The sequence below is a fragment of the Alternaria dauci genome, chromosome 8, assembly GCF_042100115.1.
Source record: "Alternaria dauci strain A2016 chromosome 8, whole genome shotgun sequence".
NCBI lineage: Eukaryota > Fungi > Ascomycota > Dothideomycetes > Pleosporales > Pleosporaceae > Alternaria > Alternaria dauci.
Window position 1 is genome coordinate 1 of NC_091279.1, and position 23,860 is coordinate 23,860.

Here is a 23,860-nt window from a genome sequence, read left to right on the forward strand (position 1 = left end):
CCCTAACCCTAACCCTAACCCTAACCCTAACCCTAACCCTAACCCTAACCCTAACCCTAACCCTAACCCTAACCCTAACCCTAACCCTAACCCTAACCCTAACCCTAACCCTAACCCTAACCCTAACCCTAACGGTTACAGCTTCTTAGTTATTTAGGGCTTCTTAGTTATTTAGGGCTTCTTAGTTACTTAGGGCTTCTTAGTTACTTAGGGCTTCTTAGTTACTTAGGGCTTCTTAGTTATTTAGGGCTTCTTAGTTATTTAGGGCTTCTTAGTTATTTAGGGCTTCTTAGTTACTTAGGGCTTCTTAGTTATTTAAGGCTTCTTAGTTACTTAGGGCTTCTTAGTTATTTAGGGCTTCTTAGTTATTTAGGGCTTCTTAGTTATTTAGGGCTTCTTAGTTACTTAGGGCTTCTTAGTTATTTAGGGCTTCTTAGTTACTTAGGGCTTCTTAGTTATTTAGGGCTTCTTAGTTACTTAGGGCTTCTTAGTTACTTAGGGCTTCTTAGTTATTTAGGGCTTCTTAGTTATTTAGGGCTTCTTAGTTATTTAGGGCTTCTTAGTTATTTAGGGCTTCTTAGTTATTTAGGGCTTCTTAGTTACTTAGGGCTTCTTAGTTACTTAGGGCTTCTTAGTTACTTAGGGCTTCTTAGTTATTTAGGGCTTCTTAGTTATTTAGGGCTTCTTAGTTACTTAGGGCTTCTTAGTTATTTAGGGCTTCTTAGTTATTTAGGGCTTCTTAGTTATTTAGGGCTTCTTAGTTACTTAGGGCTTCTTAGTTATTTAGGGCTTCTTAGTTATTTAGGGCTTCTTAGTTACTTAGGGCTTCTTAGTTACTTAGGGCTTCTTAGTTACTTAGGGCTTCTTAGTTACTTAAGGCTTTTAAGATTAATTTATATTAAAGTTAAAGTAAAATAGTAGTAAAGTTTATATTTATTTTATTCTTATAATATTATTAGCTATATAGTAATATAAATAATAAAACTATATACTTTAGAAATAAATCTTACTATTAGTAATAAAGGATTTAAAAAACTATACTAACTATTACTTAAAATACTTAAAAACTCTTTTTTTAAATAAAATAAAAAAAAATTTATTTTTACCTTAAATCTTTTATTAACTTTTAATAAATACTACTTTTAAAATTATTTCTTTCTACTAGTTTACTTAATTAAAAATAGCTATATAGTTAGAAGTAGTATATAAAAGGCTATACTTAAGGAGCTATTATATAAGTATACTATTATTTTATTAAATAAGAAAAGAAGTTAAGGAAAGCTATAGTTTAAAAGTTATTTAGGAAGTAGTAGCTTAGAGTATTATTTATTTAGTTTACTAGTATAGAATCTAAGTAAGTTACTTACTACTTAGATTCTATAAGTAGTATACCTTATATATATAACTAAGATCCTATTAAGGAATAAACTAATTAAGCTTTAGCTTATTATATAGTAAGTTAATTAGAAGTAACTAGTTATTATAAAATAATAAATTATAAAAAACTACTTCTTATTTTTTAAATAACTATACTTAGTAGTTACTAATACTTTATTATACTTTTTTTTCTTAAAGAAAAAATACTAAATTTTTATAAAATATTTTTTATTTTAAAGTATTAAATATTTTATTCTTTTACTTTATAAATATCTTTATCTTAAATATAAGTTATACTCTTTTCTTCTTTTTATAAAGTAGTTAAAAGTTATTAAATCTAAGTAAACCTTTATATAAGAATATAGATAAATAAAAAAGTAAAAAAATCTTATTTAATATATTACTATATACTATATACTTACCCTTAGTTAAGTAAAATAAATAACTTTTTTTAAAAGGTTTCTTAATTATAGTAAAACTTTATAAATTCTTAATCTTTATTTAAGTTTTATATATAGTAGTATAAATTTCTTTTATAAAGATAATATAAGAAAGTCTTACTTAGTAGTAACTAGTATTTAGTTAATATAGCTTTAAACTATCTTTACTTATTACTTAATTAAATACTTAATAACTTTATTCTTACTTTAGTATTTATTATTCTACTTATTTAAATAAAATTTAATTTAACTAGCTTTATTTTATACTTTTTCTTTATTTATTACTTTATTATTATAAAGTAAAAGTAGTCTAGTTTTATTACTTCTATAGTAATATTATTAAATAATAAATAAGAAAGAAAAAAATTAATTATTATAAATATATTTAGTAGAAAGTATATTTTTTAAAGATATAGTAAAAGGATTACTAACTATTTATACTAATAGATGTATAAATTTTTAAAAGATTAGGTAATACTAACTTTAATATTTATTAAAAGTTACTATAATATAAACCTTAACTTACTATAATATAAACCTTAACTTACTATAATATAAACCTTAACTTACTATAATATAAACCGTAACTTGCTGTAACATAAACCTTAACTTACTATAACATCAACCTTAACTTACGGCAACATCAACCGCAACTTACTGCAATATTAACCGCAACTTACTGTAACATGAACCTCAACTTGCTGCAACATAAACCTCAACTTGCTGCAACATCAACCGCAACTTGCTGCAACATAAACCTCAACTTGCTGCAACATGAACCTCAACTTGCTGCAACATAAACCTTAACTTGCTGCAACATGAACCTCAACTTGCGGCAACATCAACCGCAACTTGCTGCAACATTAACCGCAACTTGCTGCAACATGAACCTCAACTTGCTGCAACATTAACCGCAACTTACTGCAACATCAACCGCAACTTGCTGCAACATGAACCTCAACTTGCTGCAACATCAACCGTGATATATCGTAATGTATAATACAACATACTATAGTACATATTACCAACTATTGTACCACCTATTGTACCTTACTATACTACATATTACAGCTTTATACACCCGTATAAGTTCTACATACAGTATATTATTACTTCTCCTCCAAAATCCTCTTCTGCCTTAACTCCTCTTCTCCCCAACGTAGCCGCAACTCTCCAGAACCGCTTGAAGTTCAGGGCTTTACTTCCAACCCATCTATTGTCAAACATATACAGCTGCATACGGTGAACTCAAGGTGTTTAGGAAACACACCTTTACCGCGATTTATTACAGTGTCTTTCAACAGTGTTGTGCTTGCGTCTTTTACCAGCACGTTTATTATTTTGATACAGTGTATTATCACTTTAAGAGGAATAGAGTAAGCGCATAAACTCTTACTCTACTACTTCTCTTCATTACTACGTACTGGCTTTCAAAGAACAAGAAGAGATCGATATTAGCCTAGTCCCACACTATCCTACTGGGAGGCTTGTCTTCCTTGATCTCCAAATCACCTCCAGCGTCTCTAGAACCTTTTCAATCGTACTGGTTCCAGTCGTGTGCTACGTTGCTGCACTGATCTCCACCGTGACCCTCATCATTGCCGGCGTGATCCTCATCATCGTCAGCGTGATCCTCACCCTCTGGCTTGTCCTTGGCTTCGTCTCCACCATCGTCGGCGTGATCCTCACCCTCTGGCTTGTCCTTGGCTTCGTCTCCACCATCGTCGGCATGATCCTCACCCTCTGGCTTGTCCTTGGCTTCGTCTCCACCATCGTCGGCGTGATCCTCACCCTCTGGCTTGTCCTTGGCGTCATCCCGATTCCAGTCATCTCCACCGGAATAGAAAGGAATCCCATCATCATTTGGCTTGTCCTTGGCGTCATCCCGATTCCAGTCATCTCCACCGGAATAGAAAGGAACCCCATCATCATTTGGCTTGTCCTTGGCGTCATCCCGATTCCAGTCATCTCCACCGGAATAGAAAGGAACCCCATCATCATTTGGCTTGTCCTTGGCGTCATCCCGATTCCAGTCATCTCCACCGGAATAGAAAGGAACCCCATCATCATTTGGCTTGTCCTTGGCGTCATCCCGATTCCAGTCATCTCCACCGGAATAGAAAGGAACCCCATCATCATTTGGCTTGTCCTTGGCGTCATCCCGATTCCAGTCATCTCCACCGGAATAGAAATCAATTCCATCACCGTCGACGGGGGAGGCTGTGGAAAATGTGGGGAGAGGTCCGTAGTTGGCATCGGGAAACATCTTTATGGGCTCTTCAGTGGCCTGAGAGCCCGCAGCGAAGGCCTCTATATGCTCGGCGACATTGAACGGGGGGTTGAACTCGCACCAACCTTGAGCCAATTCTGGATCAACGTGCAATTGGATGGCGGATTTTCGGTCTAGGCACCATTTCCAAACCTTGTAGTAGGCGAGCTTGACGTACCGCTTGTCCTTGTCGGTCGCACCAGTGTATTCGGCGAGGACGCTCACAGGATTACCAACGATAACGAGGAGGGAACGCGCGCGTCCAACGGCTAGGAGCATTCGTGTGGTATGCTTGACGAAACCGAGGTCGCCAGCGTTGGTGGTGTCGAATACAATACCTTCCTTCTCGGCGCCCTGCATTTTGTCGACTGTGAAGACTTCGACGTCTCGCAGCTGGACGCTAAGTTTGAACAGCTCCTCCTCGTCAACCTGATTGGCTAAGTGCTCCATGAATCTAGCCAATACGAAGCGGATAGCGGCAACTTGCGCTACATACGGGGTGATGATAGCGACCTGCTTACCAGAAAACCCGCCAGCGATCATCTTGCAGACGGCCCGGAGGGTATAGGGAATGAAGTCCTTGTTGTAGCGAGACTTGGTGGCACCGACGATGTCGTGGCTACCTTTGACGCTGACGAAGATGACGCGATGGCCGGAGGAAATGTTGAACTGCTCCATCGCGATCTCCATGGCGCGAATGTTTTCTTCCCGGTCATCTACCCCGGGGGCCACTTCCATACGGCCACGAGGAAGGATGTGGTTGGTGAGAGCGTTGATGTCGGAATTGAAGCGGTACTGTGTGTGCAGGTAAATAGTGGTACAGCCGCCTAGCATCGCACGATGGAAGAAAGGTAGGTCCTGCTGATCACTGAAGACGTGACGTTCCTCCGAACCACCGGCAGCAGAAGGCTTTGGCTGATGGATATCGCCGAAGAACAGGTGGGGTGTTATGGCCTTGCGCTCGACCATCAGCGGGCCCTCGTTATTATAGGCGTGCGTGTACACGAGAGGAGCGAGCGTGCTTGACTCGCTTGACTTGCCAGCCTCGTCGTGATGAACGGCATACGGCTGCTCGAGCGTATGAGTACGCGGCTGCGAGATTACGTCGGAGGTCATGCCAATGGCTACGGCCAGTTGAGCGAGGTCCCTAATGATCTCGTTGGTGAGAGCAGTCAGTCGGCGCATGTCATCGGCGTCGAATTCTTGGCCTGAAGCATAGAGGTCGAGCTGAAAACGGAAATCGCGGTACTTTTTTGGTTGGGCGATTTCGTGTACCACTAACTCGTTCGTATCGGCATTACGCTCCGGCACTCCGGCGAGGCGCAGAACCCACGCACCCTCCGACAGCATTTCCAACTGAAGTCGCTTGTCGGTGAAAGACGACTTTGTCTCGGACGTCTCAAGAAGGATGCGGAATTGCGAGTCCACTGTCAGTGCGTCAAGGAACGCCATGGTCCGCCTGTCTTCACTGGACTTCTCCTGGTAAGCCGCTGCCTGCTCTTTCAGCTGGTCCTTGGTGAAGTGCTCTTCTTCGATGTATTCAAAGTAGGGCGGCTTCTCGTTCTTTAGCAGGACGTTGCGAGCAGCTTCGGACTCCTTGCGAACAACCGCTGTCTCCGTCTCTTTCATATGGCGTCGGATTACGATAGGGAAACGTGCCTGGATGCCAGCGGCCTTGAGCTCCTTCCGTCGCTCTAGGCAGGCCGTGTAGATCCTGAGCATAGCGTCGTCGAGCTGCTTGTTCAACGGCGACGTGACCCAGAAAGCAGCAAGGCGACCAAGGCCATGGATAACGCCAGTTTGTTGAGCCTCGTAGTGCGCAACAGCCAGAGCCTCGATGATGCGTGTCTTGCCAACGCCACCAGGACCTTGGATGAGCGCTACACCACCGGCAAGGGCGCGAAGCTTCTGCAAAACGTCGGGTTGGAGTGAGCGGTTCAGACGCTCCATGATGCTGTCCTTAGCACCGTTGTCTCCCAAATACGCGAACATGCCGGCGAAGTAGTCCACGATCTTGTCGTCTGGGAAGCGAAGGTAGGAGTTGTGGAGGATTTGAGTGACATCGCTAAAGGCATCGCCGCCTCGGAAGTAATGGTTAAGGGCGTTGATCTGGCGCTTGATTCCCACGGTGGCAGGGTTCAAGCGAGCAAAGACGTAGATGCCGCGAAGCTTACGCAATGCCTCTTCAGCTTCAGGCAAAGTACGATAGTTAAATGCACAGCTGTAGTGAACGCCCTCCTTGAACAGGGGCTGCTCGGCGAAGGATGCACCCAAGCGAGGGCGGTAGAGAAAGCCGCCTATGTAGCTAGCGGGCGTGATGCCTGCGGACGGTTTGATCTCAAATCGCCAGGTGTCCGCTTGCTCCTGGTAGGGACTGAACTGGATGTCCACGAAGGCGCCCTCGCGGTAGCTGGCGCCCTCTGGTACCCTGAGCTCGGCGTAGTATAACCGGTCACCGCCGCCGCGAACCTTCATAATCTTGGTGTCGGTGATCTCGAAACCCTTCTGCTTGGCGGCCTTGCGCAGTTCGTGGACAAGGTTCTGGTAGTGCACGGTGACGTACTGTGTGTTGTTCTGGAATGCCCACTGGGGAGGGACCTTGAATCCTTTCGGCTGCTTGTCGACAGAGATCTCCATGCCAGTCTGAGGGTTGACACGACAGTCCTTCCAGTAGAGCAGAATCGGGTCGTTCTTGTATTGAGCTTGCATCTCTTTGTACACGGTATCCATGCGCTCTTGTGCTGACTCTGTGGCGACCGTGAAGAAGTGCAGCACGGTGCCCTCGCCGCCATTCTCGAGGATATCGCGAGCACGATGGATGACTTCATCGAAGATCCCAAAGTTCTGGTGGGAGAAGAACCCCAATCCGTAGAGGGGGCGGGAGTTCAGAGGTTGTCCGTCAGGTTGTTCGGTTTGGAGGTCGAAGCGGAAGTGTAGGAGCATCCCTAGTTCGCTGAGTGCAAGCTTACTAGCAGCTCGCTTAACATCTTCTTGGGAAACCCTTGAGGTGAAGAACTCATCGGTGATCTTCATGGGAAGTACAGTGCAGTTGACGATGTTGTGGGCTGTCAGGGTAATGGAGGCTGCCCGATGAGCGTGGCCACGGAGGGTGATACTAGCGTCGTCGCTCGGATAGGAAATATCCATCTCTACACTAACGGAGGAGACATAGTGAGGGATCTTCCGAGTGAATAACTTTGTTGTGAAGCTAGGTTTATCCAGTGGTGGGGCCATGGTTTGGGCAGGAGGAAGCTCGTCTTTGCCATCCTTGGAGACGTCCTCCTTGGAGGCGTCCTCCTTAGGAGCACGAAACTTGCGGGTTTTGATCGGCTGGGGATAGAAGCAATCCGAGGCAACGTGGCCGAGACGGTTACAGCCGTTGCACCTAGGGCCCTGGTCTGCTGCTGGCTCACTAGGGCATTGCTTGGAGAGGTGCCCGTGACCACCGCAGTTGAAGCACTCGTTCGTGGGACAGTCGCGGTAGACATGGCCAACCTCGCCGCAGTTGGAACACGCTTGCTGTTCGAGCTTCTTGGGGCAATCTTTGGCCCTGTGGCCTGGTTCTTTGCAGGTGAAGCAGGCGTGCTTCTCTCGGTCAGGGGCGTCGGGAAGGCCTCCGAGCTGGACAGAGTCTTTGCCGGGTGCCTCCAAGACAGCAATGCCCTGGTCGTAGACTTCTGTATCATGCGGCGCCGACGTCGGCCGGTCATTGACCATGTAGTGCATGACAGACTGGTCGGCCATGCTGGACGATATGCAAAAACAGAGTTTCAACGGTAGGTGAGACTTTGTTTCTATACGGACAGCACATCGTTAGCAATCGATCAGCGGAACAGGAGGCCACAACAACTTACCGACAAGGGTCAATGGGTAGGTAGAGATATCGACGTTGAGAGTGGTTTGCTTTCAAGAGAAGCAATTCGGGGAAGGTGTCAAGTAGTTGGTGTGGAGGAAAGTGTTATTTGTGCAGGACTAGGTAGCGCGAGCGCGAGAGACGCTAACGCCAAGCAAATTTTGCGTTGCTCACCTTGGGTTGTGCGTGAGGAAGCGAGGAGCAAGATAAAGACACGTGAAAAGAAGGATTGGATGGAGAACGATAGGGACGCGAAGAGGATATGGGGATCACCCGAGTTCTACAAGTTGGTACCAAGAGACAGAAGTGGACAGCCAGTCGACCTTTGGGCAATAGGAAGATAACTATCGGACCGGCCATACAAATAAGCGAGGACATGCCAAGGTGAATGGGAGATCTAGCGAGCGTCAAGGCCACAGCAATGCGCAGCGTGTAGCCGGCTACGTCTTGGCTCTCTCCTTCGCGACTACAGTTAGTCCTACGGCTGGGTGATCCCCATATCTCTTTTCGCTTTCTTTTGTTTGGTTCTATCAACTTCTATGCTCGATTCAGTTCACGATGACGGCCAGAACTGCGTTTGGGTGATCCCCATGTCTCTCCCTACTTTCCCTGCTCCTTGTCTCTCTTCTCCCTCTGCTCGCTTTCTATACACTCGGGTGATCCCCATATCTTTTATCAACTTTCTCTGTTTCGCGCGTACGCAACGTGAGCCCGCGTCAGAGTCTTGTGCGCTGTACCCGCAATGCTCAACAGTGAGCGCTCACGCCAGAACCGGGTGGCTATACTATGCCCTACTCCTGGTCATCGTTCTACTAGGCTCAGTACGGGCGACGAGGCTAAAATTACTGGGAGCTTCCCCTTTCACTTTTCACCGCTCTCCGGCTGTTTCCTCGCGCATGTTGCCACAACACGAACGTTGCGACGCTCGCCGCAACACCACCCACCCACCACGTACCGCAGCATCGTCAACCTGCATACACCTTCTACCACGGGTGACTAGGATGGACGATAACACGCAGTCACCCGCCCATCCACCGGCAGGCGACCCCAGCTCCCTTAGCTACTCGGGGAACCAAACAGAGATCTTCCGCGGCTTCGGCATCGACGACGCCACCAGACAAAAGGAGATAGCCAGGACGATTGACAAGATTCTTGTGGACAACTACCCCGATGCACGCAATCGAGGTGCAGCAAAGCTCAGCGACACTGCCAATGAAGACCTGAACAAGAACCTACACGCCCTGGTCTGGAAGTCCGTACCCGACTTCCGCAACGAACCCAAGGCGTGGAGGACAATGGCGATTAGCAAGTTGATCACACATTCTCTCAATCGCCTGAGGAAGCGTAAAGCGGAAGGCGACCATGCTAAAGCCCCAACCCCCAACCCCTTGACGGCAACCTCTACACTCCAAAAGCGCGAGTTATCGCCAGAATCAACGCACAACTCCAAAGACCACCCACCTAAGCGCTCTCGATCCAGAACCGTTCCTACAGGATTCACGCCTACTCCGAACAACGACAAGCCTGCTAATCCTCCCATGCCAACCGCTTCAAATCTCGACACACAGGTACATATATGCGCCGTAAAGGATGGAGAGATCAGCGAAGTAGTCAGCATGGTCGAATTCAGTGACATATGTTGGGAGGGCATCCCCAACTGGGAAAAACTACGCGACGAAGCTGAGCAATGCTACGAAACTGCGCAAGGCCTAGGACTCGATGGATTCGACTTCAAGGGCCGCTTGTTTATCGCTCCAAGAGCAAATCAGCATATCGGAATTGGAAGCCAAGGTGGATTCAACTTTGCTATGCGAGAAATCCCAGCTGGCACAGCCGTAGTGTTTGTCACGACGGTTAGATTGAACGTAACCGACACGCAAGTTGCCTCCTCCAAAGTCGTCCCGCCAGCAGAGGTGCAAGATGGTCAGCAACAAGATGCCACCCACATGCAAGTTGCCTCCTCCGAGCCCGCCCCGCCAGCAGAGGTGCAAGGTGACCAGCAACAAGATGCCACCCACATGCAAGTTGCCTCCTCCGAGCCCGCCCCGCCAGCAGAGGTGCAAGATGGTCAGCAACAAGATGCCACCCACATGCAAGTTGCCTCCTCCGAGCCCGCCCCGCCAGCAGAGGTGCAAGGTGACCAGCAACAAGATGCCACCCACATGCAAGTTGCCTCCTCCGAGCCCGCCCCGCCAGCAGAGGTGCAAGATGGTCAGCAACAAGATGCCACCCACATGCAAGTTGCCTCCTCCGAGCCCGCCCCGCCAGCAGAGGTGCAAGGTGACCAGCAACAAGATGCCACCCACATGCAAGTTGCCTCCTCCGAAGCCGTCCCACCGGAAAGTAAGGAGCTTACACCCAAGACACTCAAGGAGATACTAGATTTGGCGGCCAACATACATCCATTATCCTGGTCGAGGGAAGAATCCACACCTAGCAACAGCGCACACAAGCAGCATCCTGTAGGTCCGTTCTCGTCATACATGTCCAGGAATAACAGCATCGCCTTCCCCCGCACACTTCAACCCTCGTCGTTCACACCCGTGAATCTGCTACCGCTCGCCAGACCTGCCAAACCACCGTCCAGCGCACCTAAGTCCTTTCTCAAGTTTGTCGAGACCTTCCCTTCTAATAGCTACCACGGTAGCGGACTAGACGACCCAATACATATCAGCGACGATAGTGGTAGCAGCGATTCTAGTGACAGCGAGTCTAGTAACAACATGGACATTCTCGTAGACGATGAAGAGGTGCTAGAAGAATGCATGTTAGACGAAGGCGAACCGGAACAACCCCCATTGAACGAACAAGCTAAGACCCAGGCAAACGCGCATTTCTCGAGCACTATGAAGGTGAAGATGGATGGTATGTCTGCTTTTGCGCACGCGCAAAAGTCGAACATAGACTTGTGGGACTTAGCCGCGCAAACCTTCGGCCTTGCGCTCGACGACCTCAAAGGCGACCAGATCAACCTCGGAACTGGGGTCGGCTTAAACCCAGATTTCCACCCGCTACCCCATCAGTTGGTCGGCGCCAAGGATGGCTTGGATGTCCTCGCCGGCGACCGAGGAGCACTTGTCATCGCCGACGACATGGGCATGGGCAAGACGATCACCGATGTCCTCATATGGTATCTCAATTTTGCTAGATCGTACCAGCGCCTCGGCATCAGCGCGACGCCAGACTTCCCCTACACTGCTCTCAAATCGAACGGAGACGAGATAGAGACGCCGAATCTGTTTGGATGCACCTACTTTGTTGCGAGTGCAGCAGGCCTTGAAACATTGGTACAAGCATGGCGTATGATCATGGGTGGCAGCGCCCACTTGGCTCAAGGATCAGAGTACAAGCCACCGAAGCTGATAGTCTTGCACGGTACGGGCGAAGAGATTGTACAGCGTTATGGCGGTGCGAAGAACAGCATCTACTCTAGCATGACACCAAAAGAGTGGGATGAAGTCAACCGTCGCCCTAACTGGTTGAAATCACGATTGGCCTATGGGGAGTACAACAAGGTGTGGAAGTTGAACAACCCGACTAAGGAATGGGCAAACAGCGTCCCTGAGACATCGGACTTCAGACCTCAAAAGACGAGCGTTAGGTTCTTGATAGTCTCAACTCGCGAGTCTTGGAAGACGAAGATCTTTGGCACGCTTGTCGATACCTCTGCGCCCCCTCAGTACAAGAGGCTAAAACAACAGTTAGAAAAGACCGACAAGAGGCATACTAAGAAGAGGGCGGCGTTGAGAGCACAGCTGAGCCTGTGCGCCAAGACGCATATGGACACTTCACGATTGCCTGCGCTTGATGGTCTCGGCCCTTGGCAGGCTCGTCGCATGCAAATATGGACAGACGACAAAGGTGTGAGGGTCGAGGTGTGGTTGGTCACATTCGTTGGTTGCGCTGCAATAATCATGGTCGACGAGCTGCATACCGCCCCGGGTACAAAAACTCAAACCTACACCCACATCATCGACCCCATTTTGGACTACAGGCCCAATGATCATCGTACTGGTATAGTAGGTCAGACGGGCACAGCTCTCACGAACGGGGTCGACCTGGTGTTAGGATTCGCCGACCACGTGATCCAGCGGTTAGTACAAAAGCAGTCCACCGATCCAGGCGCCAAAGCTTTAGCCAATTTGAAAGGGGTAGATTGTACTGCAGTGTGGAGAAAGCTCCTCAATAGCTACAAGAAGTATCACGACGGGATGCAGCGTTGTAAAACCGAGAAGGAAAAGAACAAAGTACAGTCCGCGCTCGACAAGCAACTCCAGTCCGGCGAGATCAAGGACATGCTGAACAATTTTCGGGACATGGTTCGGTGGTGTTTCATAATGCGCGACACCGACAGTCTGGATCCCTGGCGCAAACCCCTCAACGTTGTCACAGCAAAGCTTACTGTCAACTTCACGTATCTGCAGCACGATGCGTGTTACTTCGCTAACGTGGAACAAGAAGAGTCTCGCGTGCTAGCCGCGGTCAAACAGCATTACGAGAAGGAAGTGGAGGCCTGGGAAGACCAAGGGGGAGAGAGCAGCAAGAAGTCCAAGCCCACCATGCCCCCAGGCGCAGTCGCAGACTCCGAGGCCTACCGCATTGCGCGACATGTCAGCATCTTTCCTAACCTTATGGCCGCAATCAACAATTGGGATGCCGACCAGCTTATCGGAGATCGGATCCTCGACCCTCACCGCAGTCTCAGTAATAACAACGAAAACCTCCGCACAGCTCTTGTGAACAGCGACACAATTCGACACTCATTCATCTGGGACATTGCATTGGAGGCTTGCAAGGGCTCAGCCAAGGTCGCATACATTCACAAGACGTTGGAAGAGCTACGCAACAAGAAGACGACCATTCCCCATCCCCGTCCTCGCGCACACCAAGGAGAAACCCTAGAGTACAGAGCCAAGTACGTCGTACTCGCGAGCTCGACATTGTCACGTGCTCTGATCTACGCTTACATCTGCCAAACGTTTGGAGAGAAACACGTTGTTCATGCCTACAACGCCGTGACACGGGACAAGGAAGTACCCAAGTGGAAGAAGGTCTGGGATGAGGGGGGCGGCAAGGTCGACGATGGCGTCTATATTCTCGTGGGTGCAACGGGCGCGATGTGTCAGTCAATATCGCTTACAGAGGGCAACATCTTGCATGGTCTTGAGCCTCAGAGTAACGCGCATATTGCTGAACAGGCTGCGAAACGCCAACATCGCATTAATACGAGGTTCGCCGAAGTCTTCGTTGAATGGCTGACAACTACTGCCCCTCAAGGATGCCGAGACACCATTGACATGAGGATAGTCAAGAACCTCCAAGCTAAAGGCTATTTTCAGAGCACGATAAAGGCGCAAGACTGAGATACTTTGAAGGAATGACTGCCCGGAAATCGCGGAGACATACTGTAACTTTCTCAAGTAGTCTGTAGTACAAAATCGATCCCATGACTCAATACCGATATAGGCGCACCAGACTAACATAGAGTAACGCTGTACGTATTGCCTACTGCTGCCACTGTAGGAAGCCTAGAAAGTTGCCTCTGTTAGCAATAGCAAGTTACTGCTGTACCTAGGTAACGTTGTGAGTGGAAGCGCTGCTGTCAGCCTGACTTGCGGGCGCGTGGTCTTCCGAGTCAGGCCGAATGCAACCTACCACACTAAATACTACTCCATGCTTCGCAACCGCTTCGCAATGTGCCCTCGCTAGCAACCAACCGTTGCGGCAACTTGCGTCCCAAGCCATATCGCAACCGCTTCGCAACGTGCCCTCGCTAGCAACCAACCGTTGCGGCAACTTGCGTCCCAAGCCATATCGCAACCGCTTCGCAACGTGCCCTCGCTAGCAACCAACCGTTGCGGCAACTTGCGTCCCAAGCCATATCGCAACCGCTTCGCAACGTGCCCTCGCTAGCAACCAACCGTTGCGGCAACTTGCTTCCCAAGCCATATCGTGATCTAATGACATAGTTTTGTACGACGGCTTACGCCGAAAAGTCAGACATGGATGCGATACAGGCTCTAGCTGCAGCCTATAGGGTATATAAGCTCTCGGCGGTACAGCCACCTACTGCACTGAAATACGAGCTAGACCAGGGACAGGACTTCAACAAGAATGCGATTCGGAACACGGTGCTGTGCAACACCAAGGCGTTTGCAGATTCCAATGAAGCGAATCTACCAAAGCGAGAATCGGAGACTGAACAGCAGCATCACGACAGGATTGCACGCCGCATTTCAGGAGAATCAAACTAGGGCGATCGACTCGTTCGTGGAAGATCTGAGGAACCAGTGGCCAAGGCAGAGTCCCAGCGTGCCGTCCAGGACTGAGTATACTGCCTACCTCGACGTTTTCTCTACAGCGACAACCATTAGGAATCAGTTTGTTCATTGGTTCAACAACCGTCTGTTCATGCAGCAGACTTGTCAACAATCAAGCCAGCTTGATCGCTATCAAGCTGGGGCATCAAGCTGGCGTATCAATCAAGCTAAGCTAGAGTAGAGGTATAAATCAATTAAGCCAAGCTACTATAAGCTAGCTTGATTGTTTGGCTTGATTGGCTTGATAGAATTAATACTCTATAAAGAAGGTTAAAGTAAGTAAGTAAGGTCACGTGGTGATAAGATCACGTGGTGATAAGATTATATAAGGATACCCCTACACTATCCCCTTTTAAGCTTCTTGAAAGGGGGATTAATTTTGTTAAGCTAATCAAGCTAAACAAGCCAAGCTTATTAATTTTAACCATCAAGCCAATCAAGCTAAGCTGAGGTAGAGGTACCCACTAATCAAGCTAAGCTGGGGCACCCAGCTTGATTGGCTTGATTGTTGACAACTCTGTCATGCAGTACCTTGGACAGTCCAGAGAGTTGCCCAAAAGGTGTTAGTAGGTGTATGAAGCCATACCGTGGTCTCTGCGTAACTTGCCCTCGCTGGCAACCAACCGTTGCGGCAACTTGCGTCCCAAGCCATATCGCAACCTTGCAGCTGGAACATTCGGACGCTTTAACTACCTTAGGGCTGGCGCTCCAACCTTCTTCACGCTGCACCTCTAAAGGCAAATACTAGTGTTATATTATTTGGAACTGCGCTCTTAGATGTACGAGGCAGAGCGACCCTCCCTATCTAGGACTACCTCTTTGAGATCTTTCGTGTCTTCAACAACTAAACTTTAGTATTCAATATTATATAAGAATAGCACTCTAAAAAGAGAAATAACATGTATTCTACACTCAAGGACGCGACCTCTTCTGGGATTAGGGACCGTACTCTACCTTGTTAGTCGGTGCGACTATATGCCGCACCTTGCCGGCACGCCCTGGCCCCCTGCTTTCCATGCCACGTCTTCTTTTCTCTGCTGTTATTCTTACTACTTTTCTACCCACACACTAATCGCTGGCTTAGAGCGTCAGCCTTGGTTCTAAAATGGATCAGTTACAGCTCGATAGTGACCATTGTCAGGATAAACACAGCGGAAGAGGCTTTCCTGCACAGTGGGACGCTACAGTCGCTAACAACTTAGCATACAGCCCACCTAACCCGTCCTACAGCAGATTTCTTGCGCGTCGTCTCGCAGAACCATGCCGTGTACCAGGCGATGTACGATACGCGGGATGGATCGTTCCAGAAGTAGGCGACGACGAAGCGTGCAAGCCGGTTTTCATAGCCCACTCGACACTAGATGCGATATGGCTGCTGAAAGAGACGCTGGGTGCCAGCACACTTGACGCAGAAAATTGGGGGCGTCTCACAAGCGCTGCTATGGACTTTGCTAGTAGTAAGTCTCTAGAGCCTAGAAACTTAACTACAGCGCGGCTAATGACGCCAACGGAAGGCATCGCGGAGGACCGCATGGCTATAGACTCAGACAAGGACGATAGCATACCGCCATCAGCACAGAGGGCTACAGGCGACCTTGTGCCGTACCGTAAACGTCCAGCCTCCTCATCGCCTATTCGCAGCGAGATCCGTGCCAACAGCTTAAACCGCCTAGCAATACAGGAGGACAGCGCGGACGAATCGACGGCTAGGGCTAGCGAAGTCAACACTATGACAGTACACGCTGGCAAAGACACAGCTAGAGCGGAGGGGGGACACGAGCGCGGAACAAGCGACGAGGACAGCGAAAACCAGAGTGCGACGACGCCTCTATCCGTAAAGAGGTCCGCAACAGTTACAAACAAGAATCGTCTTGCAGAGCTACGGCGTACAAGAAAGCTAGAAAGATCGCGTGTAATAAAGCTCGAGGCGATAGGCTTAAAGGAACCGCCTGAGAAGATGCCTGCGCAGGAACGTATGGCGTACGGCAGCATTGCGCCAGACGATGAGCCGACGATCTCTTGGATCTTCAAGCAAAAAGTCGCGGAAGATGCTGATTTCTATACAGCCTCGCCAACACCCTACTATACTGCCTGCAGCATGCTAGCAAAAGCGCGTGCTTTTGGAAATGCAACCTCGCAGTACAGCGCTGCGCAGTTCCTGCATAATTGGCGGAAACAGGGCACGCCGTTCTTGGTAAAACCAGTAGATCGTTATGTTCTTACCCAGACGCAAATGTCGCAGTCAGTGGATAGTAGCGCAACACTTCATACTGATGCCGACAATGCATTCTGCTTTGCCTGGGACATGTGCACACGGTACGAGACGATGCTTGCAGCTGTAAACATTGGCACTCGCTGGGCTTTCGCTTTGCTAGGGAAGGCGTACGCTCGCAAGGTCGACGAAATCCAGGTCGCTGATCGTCTAGCCAGTAACGACAGAACTCGCAACAGGTACGGGAAGGGCCAGGCACGAACAGAGGCTATCACATATTTGGTCCATCTGGTTTGCCAATCACCATCTAAATCTGACCACGCAGCCTTTCGTTACCGCCTAAAGCGAGCGACACGATGGTTCGACATAGTTCAAGCTCTAGGCTGGGGATCGCTGCTGCTCATACCCCACGAAGAGGTCTCAAACCATTGGCTCGAGCGTGTGCTGCGGAAGAACCAGCGCGATGTTTTTCTTGAGCTAGTGAAGCGCGAACGGCCGGAAATTTGCACGGCAAGCAGGGCCCTCGAAGCCTGGCTAGGGCCGGATGGAATTACTGGTGCGCCGATTGCTGGAAAGGAGAGGCTTAGCATTGAAGCGAATGCGCTAGCTACGGCGGTGGGGTTAACAGAGATTCCAGACAGCGAAGCCGAAGATGACACTGATTCTGACGCATCGGAAAGTATCCCGGCATCGCCGGCGCCATTGCGACAGATGTCGGTACTTGAATTATTCTGTCCTGTAAGCCCTATAGGTTGAACAATAAACCGGGTTACCTGACGACCCTGAACTATGCGCTGCGGAAAAAGAGTGATGGGCTCGAAGAGCACAATGCTGAGCTTCTAGCGACACTCTACGGAAGTAGTGAGGTAGACGAGAGTTGCTAGTCATAGCGGTGCTTATTAGCAGGTGGGGTGTATGCGTCCGTGTTGCGGAAGCTTGCCAATTTAGTGTTAGGCTAGGTCTGTCGTCTAAGTCACCGGCTGTACCGTGGCTCTCGACGATTACAGCCTGCTAGGAAGCTGCTGTCGTATTGCGATACAGATAAGTCAACAACACCGCAGGCTACAAATCTACAAATAACTACAAAGAAGAGCGAAACACATAGCGGCTTCCTCTCTTTTCCTTAAAGGTTGCCGCGCAAGGTGCTATTACCTTTGCCTGCGGAGAATAGTAACAGGATGCCTCTACACTGTGCTACTTCAGCCACTAATGCAATGTAGACTTCGCAGGCTCTATTCTCTAGTGCCTGCGTCTTTTTACTATTACGTTAATTATGTAAATAGTAGAGAAGAGACACAGTTAAGATTAAGAAACGGATTACATGCGACAACGATAGTACGGTTAATATTGGGGTTGGTGTTTTTCTGAATTTACAGTTAATACGAAATATTTTAAAAAATCATAACACTACGTAACGTGTATTAATCTCTTCAAAAGCTGTATAGGATAGAAGATGTATATAGTATATACGTGTTTTATAGGAGAGAAGATGTAAAATTATAGTGGAAGCTATAATAGCTTACTCTACACTGGGGACTCCTGTATAATAGTATGACATCGGTCAACCCATGCATAATCAGAACTACCAAACACGCATTGAATAAAACCTTTAGCATCGCTCCGTAGTCGCATTAACTCTGTACGTCTCTTCTCAAGAACGGAATCATAGTTGATCGCTATGTCGCTGTTCCTTGGGGAGTCTCGACGCCCACTAGTAACCCGAATCCATTGCAGTTGTCGAAGGAAGCGGTTGTTGCAACCTTTGTGCTCTACCCCAGATAGTACTATGTTAGCAATGCTTCTTACTTGGGAAAAGGGCCTCTCTTAGGGAAGTCTTACCAATCTTCTTCGTCATCTCCCGTACCGAAAGCACCCAACCATCGTCTTCCTCCGACGGGAAGTAATCTGGTCGAAGAGACCAGAGCATTCTTGTTACCAAGGCGGCCGCAAACATTTCAGAGTTCTTGGTTGGTCCTTTGGAAAACTCAGTCGCATTCACCGCTACAGTAGGGGTAGCTGAAGAGGATGCAAGGGTTAACACCAACATGAGCATTAGATCGCATTTTGGCTGACCTAAGCACTCGATGAGGCACTGACGTGCTCTGTGGTAGTGTTCACGAACCTTCTGATTCATGCCGGACTTTGAGAACTGGCCGTCCAACTGCTGAAAACCTTTTTCAACTAGCGGCGGGATGGCGTTAAAAGGGATTTGGCAACCAAAGTCGATAGTACTCTTTGTTTGCGAGCGCCGCTTTGCTTGGTGTACTGCCTCAATCGCTGCCCGCTTGAGGCTGCCCGGTCTCGCCGCTATAGCGGATGGGGCCGGAACGTTACCGACTAGCCGCGTCATTCTCCGGTAGCTCAATCGGCCATGGTATGAACCAGGCACACAGTCAATGCGGCACGCCGCTAGAGCTGACATTATGGCGCTGATCCAGTATTCCTCCTTCATCGCCTTGGCCCTGGCGTGTTGCACGGCAGCGCGTAACACAGTGAACCAGCTCGCGTTCTTTGAAAAGAGGTAGCTACTAGATTGGCCATGGCTGTTAACACACTCCCAGTAGAGCTCTTGCGCAAAGTCGCGTCGCGTCTGGCTTCTCAAACCCGAAGTCGCTTCTGGATAAAAGACAGGAAAGATCGACTCGTACTCCCTGTACTGTGTTAGCGGCTGATATTTGAAACGCTAATTGCACGAACCCTGCAGAGAAGGGGTGCTCGCTTTCAGCCCAACGCGTCACCTGCTCTTGCGCCTCCTGTCGTGCCTGCAGTGTTGTTAGGCTTACGCTTTGAGCATTGCCCCGTCCGCCCTTGTTCAGAGCGCGATAGAATTGGTGTGTTACGAAAGCGATTGTCTGCGGCTTCCACATCTCTTCGAGCACCTCTACTAGGAACTCTTCTGCGCCACGAGGCCCTTTACCTGTGAGCCCACCAAGCTCACGGAACCATACCTCGCTGTGACAATAAGCGGCAACCTGGGGCCCATAGTGGTGGCGAATGGAAGCAACGTGCATCATAATAGGTCGTCCATTGTCCATGCGCGGCCAACGCACTAGGTTAGCATGGCCACTGCCTTGCAGATTGAGCATGTTGGGGTCGATAAACGGCCACCCACCCTGCTCAATGCTTTCTATGGTGCAGAGAGGCCCGAGCACTGAGCCCACTAAAGACCGGGGGAACCCAGTAAAGCAGTAGCTGCCAAGGCGATCGAATGCGGCCACACCTTCCGCTAGGGCAAAAGGCAGCCCTTTAGAGCCAGCAGCCTTGAAGCGACGATAAAACTCGTCTGATGCGTGCGCGAACAGACTAGCAAAGGAGGAGAGAACCTTTGGAAAGATGCGTTCTTTGAACGCGAAGAGGACATCAATGTAGGTAGGTTGTTCCAGCGAGAAGTACCGGATTAGCTGGAGGATAGGTTGAAGCACTGTCGCAAAATTCCGTTGACCGTCAGCTAACTGCGACACCTGCACAGACAGAACTTGCTCCATCCTAAACGCGTACAGTTCTTCCTTTATAGCGGCTTTAATCCGCTGTTGCTCGCGAGCGAACGGTTGGGAAGACGTAGGGTTATCAGGAGTCTGTTCGCCTCGCAATTTCCGCAGTAAACGCTGCCGCTTCGCCGCTACCCGAGGGTTTAGGTTGCCATCCTGATCTGGCAGCGTCAGGGCAGCCGTGGCAATGCCCTTGGTAGCAAGTAAGTTGCCGGGGCTATGGCGTATAGTTCGCTTAATGTTGGAGTACGCCTGAAAATAACCACTAGTCAACACGCTCGCACCGTTGTTCTGATAGCTCATGTTGTCCTCCATTACAGCGAGCACGTTGTCGCGTAGGAATGCTGGGGGCTGCGCGGAGGAGAAGTTGCCGTACGATGGATGGAAGGCAAGAGGGTAGAAGGTAAAGTCGCGCGGGTGTTGGTATTGGCGAACAACGTTGTTGCGATTGGCAAGGAGGCAGCGCGCAGGTGCGAGAATGACACCGACGTCATTAGAGGCGTTAGGGAGGTTGGAAGATGCTATTGAGTGGATGTCGACCGCTAGCGCGTAGGAGACCGTCTCAATGCTCTCCAGTCTATACTTGTCCTCTAGTGCGCGTAGAAGATCCTGTGTGTAGTTATCAAACGGCTGTTGATGGTCGTGCGGCGGGGGAATTGGATCGCCTGTTTGTGTACCGCTCTGTGGGGGCGTAGCCCCCTCTGCGCCGCCTTCGGACCTAGCCGCCGCGTCTTCAGAGTTAGATAAATCATTCTGAGAGTTTGGTAAATCATTCCCAGAGTTTGACAAATCATTCCCAGAATCAGACGTCTCGCTATCAGAGTCAGACGTCTCGTCATCAGAGTCAGACGTCTCGTCATCAGAGTCAGACGTCTCGTCATCAGGGCGCAACCGGGTTTCCTTAGGCAGACTATTGAGTTGCTCAGTAGACAACTCAATTGGAAGGTTCTGCCCGTAGTCATACGCATGGAACGCTGGCAGGTTCTCAGTCCAGAACGGATCCTGCGTGTTCTTGCGCACGTACTCTGGCCACCCTTCCATGAACTGCTCCTGGAACGTTTCCCACTTGACGATTGAGATCGATTGCGACTGGGGTCCATCCAATTTCCAAGAAGCCTCAACACCCTCTCCAAGTAATACGCCTGTAAGGAAGACTTTCTTAATGTACGACGTAAGGAACAGGGCATGGGAGGGTTTGAGAGCGCTGTGCTCAGACGCCTTCTCGCGGCGTTTGCGACGTTCGCTGCCTGACAGAAGAGGGTCTACTGTGCTATCGACAGGGTGCATAACAATAAACCAAGATTCGCGCGTTCCACCCTTTGCAAGACGGAAGGTACGATGCTCCATATCAAACGACAGTCCGTGGCTGTGTTTAGCGCTGTATGGAGCTCGCCAGTGTTTAAAGCTGATTGTTACGTGGTCGAAGAACGTAGAGAACTTCACAATGGGTTGGAGCGGCCGGCCGATGATAATGATAAGGTCGAGGTGGAACTCAGGGATAAATTTGTCCTCAGGCTTGGCTGGTCGGGACCCAACGCGCCTCGATCCGTAGTCTATCGTGTATCGCTTCTGCAGCATTCCAATAGCCTTACTGCCGTTAAATTCGGGGCTGTCTATCATCTTGATAAATCCCTTCACTACTACGTAGTTACTATATGCGTACAAGTAGGATGCTCTTAAACTCACCAGGTAGTCGGTGGTCACCTCCGCTGTGGTCAATAGCCCAGGTAAGTTGATTATTCGCTATTGCGTCTTCGTCCCCAAGGCTGCTCTCGTGGTATTCTTCTCCATCATGCTCGTCAGGTTCTCTATCGTGCTCATCAGGTTGCACATCTTGGTACAGGCCGTCCTCCTCTCCAGCACTGCTGTTATCGTAATCGCTATCGTTTTGTTGTGCAAGATCTAAAGACATGATGATAAGAACAGTATTATATAAAATAGTACGTTGGCTAAGGGCTGAGGATCTTGTAGGGTAGATCGATAGATGATGATCGAGAATCACAATATCCAGTGCAGAGGAAAGAGGAGAGGAACAGTGTCTATTGGGTTAGGGCTAGGGTCAGATACGGATTACTTCCTCCAAGCCCCTCGTTGTTTCTGTCGAGTCTTTTCGCTTGGAGAAGCACTGCCCTCTACAGCTACCTGGTCGCCAAGGGTGTGTTTCTTACGGTGTTTCTTTCGGGTCTTTTCGCTTAGAGAAGCACTGCCCTTTACAGCTACCTGGTCGCTAAGGGTGCGTTTCTGACGGTGTTTCTCTCGGGCTGCAGCAAGGTCGCTTAGACTCAAGTCCTCAATCCCCCTGTTTTGAACTTTGGTCTGCTGGGATGCCTTGGGTATGCGCGGCTCAGTTGAGGGGTGAGAAATTAGCTCTGGGGTAAGCTGGTCCGAACTCGACCGTGCTGAAACGCTACGTGCCGCTTCAGAGACTGTCAGATTGAGCTCTCTCTCTCTGCTAGACTCGGCGTTAGAGTGCCTTGCGGGCAGCGGAACCTCTTGACTTGTATTATCAGAGTCTTCTAGAGTGTGTCTAGACATCCATTCAGTGATTGCGACCTGAATTGTCTCTAGCAAGTCGTTTGCTGCCCTAGTAGACTGGAGCGCAGGTTCGTTGACGACTTCAGGGACCTGACAGATAGCATCACACGCGATTTGTGCGATTGTAGGCGTTCGCGCTATGTAGGTATCGCTTTGAATTAGGCACGCCAAGTGCTTGTTGTGCAAGGTTGGCCCTGTGAAACTGGTCACAATTGACAGCAGTTCTCTCCACACCTTATGCTGGAAGCGTGCGCCGTAGTTCTTGATCTCTGCACTTGGGTACTCGTCAATATAGCGGTCTAGTATAGAGCTTGTGAATGCTTCCGCATTTTGCTGTACGTGTTGCAGTACTTCTTGTTGGAGGTCAAGAGATTTTTGATCAGCCTGGCCGGCATGCCTGCTCTGCAGCACGGGCACTAGATACTTCCGCAGTGCGGGTTTGTTGTTGTCGCTGTCAGACACCTTGGCGGATCCGCTGTTTACCCATTGGCTGACGTGGGTCATAATACTCCTCATAAGCTTCCCCTCTTTCTTCGGGGTTTTTAAGAGAGCGAGGATGTTTGTGTACGTGTGTGTGGGCTTTGAAAGTACAGTGGAGTATAGCGCATGGTAGGCCTCATTGCTTAGAGTTGGGAAGAAGCCCTGCCGGCGCGTATGGGAAGGGCCAGGATCCTTGTCTAACTCCTCGCCAGGGTAGAACAGGTCTTGTACGTCATGGGGACTTCGTGCCTGGGGCAGGCTAGCTAGCGTGTTCCAGTCTGCTAAACTGGCGTCAACCCCATACTGCTTTCGAATAGATGTAGAGATGCGAAGTACGTTCTCAAACGCAGCGAACCAATGCTAGACAGTAGATTAGCAAGACAGGTCAGAGTATTTCGGCGGCGGGTTACACATACGTCATCTATCCGACAACTAGCCATCCACTCAAAAGTGGAGAGATTAAACGTTGCCTGCCCAATTGCGGTAGAACACCAACGCGTAAGCAGGGGCTGCCAGTTTTGATTTCTCCACAGGGTAACTAGCCGCCGTATTGGGAACTTGACGCGGCTACTAAGCTGAAGATGCTCTCTCATCTCTTTCTCAACTGACTTGCTTGAGCCTTGAAAGAGATTGGCGTTTGTGCAGAACAGGCTGGTTAACTCGGACCATATCTGGCCATGATTGTCAGGGAGCGTAATATCGGCCCGATTCGCCCGAAGTTTAACACGAGTGTCTGGTGGTAGCGTGTCTAAAAAGGTTAGGGGCTGTTGTTCACAGTACGCGCGTTAAGGGGCACCCGCCTTTATCGTAGATGCGGCACACCCACCACCTCTCCTCTTCTCCTAACTGCCGAAGGCGAAGATACTCTTTGAATGCCTCTACACGA

The 23,860-nt window shown here is 49.2% G+C and overlaps 2 protein-coding genes across 2 annotated transcripts; one reads left to right on the forward strand and one right to left on the reverse strand.

The window, feature by feature from the left end:
• Positions 1 to 15,757: 15,757 nt before the first annotated feature.
• On the forward strand, positions 15,758 to 17,227 carry ACET3X_007975 (uncharacterized protein; the record flags this gene model as incomplete). Its single annotated transcript, XM_069454206.1, has 1 exon — positions 15,758 to 17,227. One exon carries the CDS (start codon positions 15,758 to 15,760, stop codon positions 17,225 to 17,227), a length of 1,470 nt encoding a protein of 489 aa, XP_069303577.1.
• A 1,296-nt stretch (positions 17,228 to 18,523) lies between these two features.
• ACET3X_007976 (uncharacterized protein) lies at positions 18,524 to 21,871 on the reverse strand (the record flags this gene model as incomplete). The annotated part of the gene is made up of 4 exons (XM_069454317.1): positions 18,524 to 18,544; positions 18,594 to 19,122; positions 19,169 to 21,596; positions 21,646 to 21,871. 4 exons carry the CDS (start codon positions 21,869 to 21,871, stop codon positions 18,524 to 18,526), a joined length of 3,204 nt encoding a protein of 1,067 aa, XP_069303578.1.
• Between the last annotated feature and the right edge of the window lie 1,989 nt (positions 21,872 to 23,860).